The 9,079-nt window shown below is 43.1% G+C and overlaps 1 protein-coding gene across 1 annotated transcript in view; it reads left to right on the plus strand.

The window, feature by feature from the left end:
* Positions 1 to 5,057: 5,057 nt before the first annotated feature.
* Positions 5,058 to 9,079, plus strand: part of ATP6V1B1 (ATPase H+ transporting V1 subunit B1) — a 64,229-nt gene continuing 60,207 nt past the window's right edge. The window contains exon 1 of the mRNA XM_042468866.1: positions 5,058 to 5,180. Coding sequence (XP_042324800.1) covers positions 5,072 to 5,180 — 109 coding nt within the window. The 5' untranslated portion in view covers positions 5,058 to 5,071. The remainder of the gene's footprint in view (positions 5,181 to 9,079) is intronic.

Here is a 9,079-nt window from a genome sequence, read left to right on the forward strand (position 1 = left end):
CCACCCTGGTTTTTATTGTGATCTTTAAAAGTCCTGTCCAATGGGTTGCCCCCAGAATATTCATGAATAACTCCGTTACAGTTTTACCCCCTTCCCTAGCTTCTCCCCTGGTTACAACCTATTCAGTCCTTATCCTGAATCTTCCCTAACTACCCTACTTACAACCCATTCAGTGATACAACCTTACCCTGAATTTTTTCTAAGCCCAACCTACCCACATCTGTCTCTGCAAAACACACATTCGACATAGTAATAATTTAAGGACTTTTCCCCGGACTGTGGAACTGTGGAAGATGGGACGTTGTTCTTTGTCATTCCTCGCCTGGCAGTTCCATGAATTTTTTAACTCAACTATCCTCCTCTGTGGATCCAGCCATCATTGGAACAGTGGAAAAAACCTGTAGGCTGCTTTTCAAACCTCTCAGGTGCTACCCAAATCTTTGTGTCTGATGGTTTGCAAAAAGAGGGAGGGGGAGCAAAGAAGGAAAAGAGAGTTGCATTTGCAAGTGGCTGGCCATTTAACAGAAAGGAGAACAAGAGCTGAGCACTTGTGATGTTTGCAAGGTCCTTCCCTTGGGAGTGAGCCAGGAGGGAGGCGCAGTGCTTCTGAGGCACTTAGCAGGATGCTTTGGTTGAGGATGAGAAGGGAGGCTGGCTAGAGGTTCAGGTTTGGGCACGGCTGAGTGGGCAGCCGGTTCCCCTTCCCTCCTCCAGAGCCCTCTTGAGCAAAATGGTGCAGTTCACTGCCAAAGGTGCTAAAAGCAAAGCTCTGTCTGGTGCTTGATCCCTTGGCAATGGGGCCCAGCTCCTTCGGTGCCAAAGGGCTAATGCTGCAACTCTGGAAGATGCATTAAGATACCCATATAGTCAGAAGGAGGAGGAGGGGGGGAGGTTGCAGCTTATGTAAAGGAAACCCACAGCTGGGAGGATGGGGCAACTACTCCCAGGGCTAGCTGTTACTCTAACAAGGGGTTATTCAGATGGTGAAAATAATCCAGGTAGAATCTGGGTGGAATTTTTGTTGTTCACATGCATTTCATGTTGTTCCGACTTATGGCAATGCTGTGGATGAGACATCTCCAAGGATCCCTCTCATCCACTACAGTCTTGCCCAGATCCTGCAAGCCCTTTCCCATAAGAACCCCCCTGAGTCTCTCCATTTTCCCCTCTTTCTCCTACTCTCTACCTTTCCTAGCATTATTGGCCTTTCTGGTGATCCATTCCCTCTCATGATGTGGCCAAAGTAAAATAAACTCAACTGGATCATCTTTGCTTCTAAGGAGAGCCCTGGTTTGATCTGTCCAAGAAACCATTTGTTTGTCTTCTTGGCTGTCCATGGGATCATCCAAAATTCTTCTCTCCAGCCCCACATTTCAAAGGAGGTGGTTTTCTTTCTGTCTGCTTCCTTCACTGTCCAGCTCTGCCATACCTGGGGATGATGGGGAATACAATGGCCTGAATGATTCTGACTTTAGTGCTCTGTTATACGTCTTTGCTCTTCAGTATCTTTTCCAGTTCTTTCATGGCTGCCCTTCCCATTTCTAGCCGCCACCTTCTTTCTTGTCTGCAGTCTCCATTCTGGTCAATGTTTGACCAGAATGCATTTGCATTTCATAATCTGCATTTCATAATATTATTCAGAATAGCATTTCTGAATGCTATGCATTTCATAGCCGCATAGAATCATAGAGTTGGAAGAGGCCCCAAGGGCCATCCTGTCCAATCCCTTGCCATGCAGGAAGACAGAATCGAAGCACTCCTAACAACAGATGGCCATCCATCCTCCTTTTGTTGTTGTTAGCTGCCTTCAAGTCAATCCCAACCCATGGTGACCCTGTGAATGAGACGTCTCCAAATCCCCTTATCCTCTCCCTTTCTGTTCAGGTTCCGGCCCCTGGTCTCCCTGATTGAGTCCATCCATCTGGCATGCAGTGTTCCTCCTTTCCTGCTTCCCTTCACCTTTCCTAGCAATATTGTCTTTTCCAATGAGTTGTGCCTTCTCATGATGTAGGCAAAATACAGCAGCCTCAATTTAGTCATCCTGGCTCCAGGGAGAGTTCAGGCTTGATCTGTTCTGAGACCCATCTGTTTTTGGCCATCCATGGTATCCTCTGCATTCTTCTCCAGCCCTATATCTCAAATGATTTTCTTCCTATCTGCTTTCTTCTCTGTCCAGTTCTCACATCCATGCATCATAATGGGGAACACGATGACATGGACAAATCTAACTTTGGGGTTCAGATGTATTTTAGGGCCCTCTGTTTAAAAACCTTCAAAGAAGGAGAATCCACCAAACTCTGAGGGAGCTGTTCCACTGTCAAACACCTTTACCATCAGGAAGTTCTTCCTAAGGTTTAGATGGAATCTCTTCTCCTGTAGCTTGCATCCATTGCTCCATTGTGTCCTATTCTCAACATGACATCCTCAACATGACAGCCTTCAACTATTTAAACAGGGTTATCACATTATCTTTTAACCTTCTTTTCTCCAGGTTAAACAGAGCCAGATCCCTAATATGCTCCTCAGAGGGCTTGGTGGTACCCAGACCCTTCACCATTTTGGTCACTCTCTTCTGGATGTGCTCCACCTTGTCAACCTCCTTTTTGAATTGTGGTGCCCAGAACTGGACACAGGATGATTCCAGGTGAGGCCTGACAAAATCAAAATAGAGTGATAGTATTACTTCCCTCAGTCTAAACACTACACTCCTATTGATGCAACCTAGAATCCTATTGGTCTTTTTAGCTGCTGCATCACACTGTTGACTCATGTTCAACTTGTAGTCTACTAGGACTCCCAGATCCCTTTCACATGGACTGTTGTCAAGCCAGTATTTCAAATGCAGCCAATTACATGTGGGGAGGAAACTGCCAAAAATCTTAATCCAGGATAGTCAACATCAGGTTTTCCCCGAGTTTTTCTAAAAGATTCGGATTGTTGGCCATGTGAACAACCAATGCAAACAGATGCAAACCAGGATAAAACTCGGCATGCCTTGGACATGTTTCAAATATATCTGCATCATCAACTCTATTTTTATTTGAGTGCTGATATGTGTGAACAACTGAACTTGCAGAGATGCGCAGAAATGGAGTTGCATAGTATGAATAACAACCCAAGAATACACAACAGAGATTGTTCACATAGTTGTACAAAAACAAAACACACAACCAACTTGTGAATGACCTCTAATAACCAAGAAACAAACAACACAATCTAAATTTTCCTCCAGTCCCCAGATTTCTTGCATTGTAGCTTTTCCAGACTTCAACTGAGCATTTGGAAATGCAAGTTAGGTATCCAAAGGAAAGGAACAGAGAAAGAGATCAAGGGAATGCAAAAATAGCCGACCCTCCCCATTTGTGTCTTTGACTTTTGCAGCTTTGATTATTCAGCTTTGATTCATATGTTATCCGTAATAATCTTTGGTTTCTCCAGCGCAGGGTGAACAGATGTCCTAACCGCAAAGGAGGACAAGGCACTACAAAATGTAGGACACTCAAGAAAAACGTAGGGCATGACCAAATAAAAGCTGAAAACACAAATATAAATTCACGCTTCATAGTCATGCTCAAAAGGAGAGCATTTTGGAATTCAAAGACTTTCATGGCCAGCATCCATAGGTTTTCGGATGATGTGGTCATGTTCTGGAACAGTTTATTCTTCCTGGACAGATGCCTGAAATGTAGGTCATATCCTGGAAAAGGAGGTCATCTGGTCCAAGGTTGTCTATTCCCCTATCATGCAGCTCTTACTACAGCAAAGAAGTTTTCCCTAATGTTTAGCTGGAATCCCCCCTTTTTTAAAGTGGGATCGTAATAATGCAAATGTTCTGAAAGAGATCTTATTCTGCTTGAATTCTGTAATGGTGAAATGCCTAACAAAGACATGCAGGTTAAACCCGGAAGCACAGGCAGAGCTAGGTGTTTGAAAAGGGACATCTTTCAGTACTAAATGTCCTTTGACAACATAATAAACATGGAGTGTTGACAGTGCAAACAACCAGCATTCTGGAAGCAGAACACACTCTTGGCTGACATTGTGCAATAAAGCCACACAATATGGACTGAGTCCCTGGAGCAGCAGGATGATGGGTCATGTTCAGGCGGTTGCTGCACTGCCATGGCTCCATTCTATGGAGTCCTGGGATTTGTGGTGGCACCAGAGCTCTCTGACAGAGAAATATCTCACCAAACCACACGTCCCAGAGTCCCATGCCATGGAGCCAGGGCAGTCCAAGCAGTGTCAGAGTGCATCTGCAGTGAGAAATCATGCAGTTTGACACCACTTTAAGGGTCTATCCTATGGCATCCTGAGAGTTGTTTTTTTACAAGGTGTTCAGACTTTTCTGCCCAAGATTGCTGGGTGCCTCCCGAAACTACAATTCCCAGGATCCTGTAGGCTAGAGCCATGGCAGTTAAAATGGTGTCATGGTGTGTCTGCCATAATGTAGTAATAATGCACTTTGACACCACTAAGTGTGCATCTATTCCTATGGAATCCTGGGATTTGTTGTTTTACAAGGTCTTCAGCCTTCTCTGTCAAGGAATGCTGGGGTCTCACAAAACTACAAACCCCAGGATTTTGCAGTTATGTAGTTATGCTATGGCATTTAAAGTGGTGTCAAGGTGCATTAATTCTGTAGTGAGCCTCATTCCTCCACTCCAACCCTTAGACCACACTGTCCAAACTCTGCAGCCTCCAGCTTGCCTTGGGTGCTGCAGAGGACCTCAGGGCATGCCTTTCCCTTTCCATCAAAGAAGCCAAAACAAAGCAGTAGCTGTGGTTTATTTGGTAAACTGGTGATGCAGGATTACTTTTAAAACGGAATGGCATGCAACCTTTGGAGGAAGGTGCAATCTTTCCAGCTCACAGCCCCAAACCTGCAGCTGACTGAGAGTTTACAGACAACAATTTCTTTCTTTTCCCCCCATATGTGCGCAGACACACAACACACAGGAGGGCAGGGCAAAGCACTGGAACTGGAACCAGTCAGGTGGGTCAGGTATAAAAACTCCAGGGCTGGGCTCTCCTAGGTTTCCATTCACTCCAGGACCCTTCCAACTAGGAGATGGCTACCAAGGTGGAAATCAGGATCAATGGCCACCCGGGGGACTTAGCCGGGGCCCGAGAACACATGCTTGCGGCAACCAGAGACTATATCACACACCCAAGACTGAGTGAGTATTTGCGCAATGGGTGGGTTGCTTTGGTCTCTTCATGAGAAGCCGACACCAGTTTTGCAAAATTGTGATTCTTTGGCATAGTGCTGTCCAAAAGACAACCAAAGTTGTAGGCGCAGGGGAGGGTGAAATAAGGATGCTGCCCTCTGCCACATAAGCATTTGGCATTTCTTTTTACTTTGGTCCTCCAGATCTTTTTGGACTTCAGCTCCCAGAATCCCCTGTCAACTTAGTCAACAGTCAGGAATTCTGGGAGCTGAAGTCCAAAACATCTGGAGGACCAAAGTTTGGGAATCACTGCAAGAATGGATAAAGTCAGGATTCCTTACTTCTAAGTATTGCCTGGAGAGGAAGAGTTAGTAAAGCAAACCCTCCCTCTTCCCCATCAAAACGGCAAAAGTCACATCTGGAAGAATTCACCCTCCCCATAAAAGTCAAAGAGCATCTTCATACTACTGAGATTGTTTGTTTGATTGATTGATTTATATGATTATTAGTGCCTCCCTTCTTCTCTTGGGGACTTTGGGCTGGAACAGCAGGTTTCAGTGGCTTCTATGAACAAATTATTTTCTTTTAGTGTGAAACTGTTACTTATTCTTTCTCTTGTATGTACAGCTGGGTTTTCCTGAATATTTATTAAAGGGTTACATCGCTTTTGCTTGTATTTATTGCTGCTTGAAGGTGAGCTTTTTTGAGTATTTACCAGAAAACAAAACTGGGCTCTCCCAAGGAGAATATTACCATCATTTGTAGATTGTGCAACCTTTAAGCATGTGCTACATTTTCTCCGAACTGTCAAATCAAATTCAGGAACTGTACTTTTTTTTGAACAGTTTTGCTTTTGAAACTGGTCCTGTGCTCACAAATGCAATCTCAAATTTGGGATGTCATTGAGGAAAGCAACCCATCAATGCATGCGACCAGTCTGTTGTTCTATTAGTATGCATAGATTCTCTCTTTGGGGGATTCAACGTATCCTTAGATCTCTAGGAGCTATTTGCTTTCATTTACTGCCTGCTTGCCAAGGAATATGTGTGTCACTGTCTATGCATCCTTGCATGTGATATACCTATCTTTCCTGTTGAAAAAGGTGTTTAAACATAGGCTGGATGACCATCTTTCAGGAGTGCTTCAGTTGCTTATCCCTGAAGCCAAGAGTTTAATGGCCCTTGGGGTCCCTTCCAGCTCTGTTCAGTTTATCACACTGAGGCTAATTTGGGCATTAAAGAGAGATTAAAGCACATTTAAAGTATCCCATAAATAAAGTGAAAATGGCAAGTAATTGCATGAATGATTATCACATGCAATTGTGTAAATAAAATGATATCAGAAATGCATTGTGGCTGAGATCCCAAAAGTGAAAAGATACGTGTTAATGCTTCTTTGTGACCACTTTAATGGTGGGTTTTGTGCAGCGGCATGTGAAATTATTTCATGTAATTATGTGATTTTTCCTGGATATTCACGGGATAAACTCCAAGTCTCCTTATTGTGATAAACTCCTATGATTCTGTGAAGAAAGCAGTGAGATCATAGCCTCCAATTGTCCCGATTTGGCAGTCTCACTTTTTCATCTGCTTTTAAAAAGTCCTGGTTTCTCTCTCCTCCCCGCACTTTCCCTCTTTAGTATCGGCTTCTTTCAACTGCAGCAATCTGAGTTCAAAATGCAAAAATGGTTGGGTTTCAATTAGTTCAGCAGAGGGAAGAGGAGAGGAGAGGAAAGAAACTTGTTCTTTCCAAGAAGCTCAGGCAAAAAGAAACTGCTGCAGCTGTTCCTAGCTTGCCTTTTCTTCCGCATGAATAACTTGTGCTATCTTGACCACACTCTGATGTTGGCTTGACCACCCGGTCCTGGTTTTAGTCTGCGAAATGTTGGAGGGCATGAGAGACGCAATACAAGAGTTCCTCCTTTTCTTTGAGGACATTTGCAGATGACCTTGGCCAAAGTCACCACCTAAAAGCCTCGCCTGACCATTCTGGGTTGCAGTTCCAGCTTGCAAGCATCTCTGTCCAGCAGGCCATAAACAGCGCAGCCTTGCCTGGACCTGCATGTTCTGGTTAGCTCCGAGAGTTTTATTATTAACCAAAACAACAGCAGAGTCTACAGTCACAAACAAGGAGAGCTGGTATTTTTCCACAGCTGCATTGTGTCCCAGTTGCTCAATGACCTGGGTGAACTGGGTGGTTTGGGGGTTCGGGGAAGACGTAGGATATCCCACCTTTTTCATTGCACTGTTCTCTTCCGCTGTCCCCCCCTTTTTTGCAATACCTTTTTAACCATTACTTTTTCATGTTCTTTCCTGCATGTGTGTGTTTTAACGTGTGTCCCTTTTAATTTTTGTAACCTCTGGGATGATACAGACACAACCTCTCATAACAATGTTGCGCATCATTATTGCAATAATAATTGTTTGAATATTATCATAAACATTATTAACATCTCACGATGATTATGGCAATAATTATATGCAGGCTTGATCTGTACAAGGACCCATTTGTTTGTCTTCATGGCTGTATCCTCATCACTCTTCTCCAGCACTAGATCTCAAAGGAGTTGATTCTTTTCCTATCTATTTTCTTCACTGTCCAGTCCTCACATCCGTACATAGTGATGGGAAATACACAGTGACTTTCATGCTCCGTTGTATAGCTTTACTCTTCAGGATGGGCTCTTTGACAGTGGAACACACTTCTTCCTCGGAGTGTAGTGGAGTCTCCTTCCTTGGAGGTCTTGAAACAGAGGCTGGATGGCCATCTGTCAAGTATGCTTTGACTGAGAATTCCTGCATGGCAGAAGCGGGTTGGACTGGACCAGGGCCCTTGGGGTCTCTTCCAGCTCTAAGATTCTATGATTCGATGATCTTGCCTAGTTCATTCATGGTATCCCTTCCCATTGCTAGTCTTCTTCTGATTTCTTGGCTGCAGCCTCCATTCTGATCAGTGTTTGATCCTAGGTACAGGGCCCTAATTATTTCTATTTCTTCATTGTCTAGATTGAATTTATGTATTTCTTCCATAGTGATAAAAGTTTTCATATGATGTCATGATGAAAAGAGATTAAAGTGTCGTTATCCCGGGAATAACCATTCAATAAGCAGCAACAAATCATTCCAGGGAAAATCCTATGAATGATTTGCTGCTATTTATTGCCTGGCTATTGTCTAGTTATTTCTGGGATAAAGACCTCTTTCTTAACCATGTCTTAACCGCGTCTTAATAGAAATGGCATGATTTGCACAGGATAATCCCCACTTAAATTTCCAATTCAGTGTGATAAACTAGGAATGCTGATGCTACAACTCCTTTTGCACAGTTTCTCTCAATGGTTGCTACAAGATCCCTTTCCATTGGGAAGAATGTTACTCATCATTTTATTCTTTTTTCATATTTTATTTATAACATATAAAACATATAAATAAAACACAGATAATAGTGTTCTTATATATATTGGTCATCTCCAAGTACATGAATATAGCCTCATAAAATATCAATGTTCTACGCTCTTGCTAATTACGAACCTATTTCTTCCTTCTGACTCTTAACCTATGTTGCTTTTCATCTTCAGTAATGTTTAGGTCATCCTAGTGTCACCATTCTTTTAATGATATAAGATTCTTGGTGGATCTGCCTATTCAAAGATTGCAAGAGTTCCAGAGAAAACAGCATAATAACAAAAGGGAGGGATAATTTGCAAATAAGAGACAGTTTACTCATCATTTCAGACTTGCACACAAACTTGACTGCTGCAGGTGGGTTCACTTATTAGTCTCAAAGGTGCTATGAGATCCCTTTGCATACTGATTTTCCAGACTACTATGGCTAGGTCTTTGAAGATGATGATGATGATGATGATGATGATGATGATGATGATGATGATGATGATGATGATGATGATG

The sequence above is a fragment of the Sceloporus undulatus genome, chromosome 5 (assembly GCF_019175285.1).
Source record: "Sceloporus undulatus isolate JIND9_A2432 ecotype Alabama chromosome 5, SceUnd_v1.1, whole genome shotgun sequence".
Classification (NCBI taxonomy): Eukaryota; Metazoa; Chordata; class Lepidosauria; order Squamata; family Phrynosomatidae; genus Sceloporus; species Sceloporus undulatus.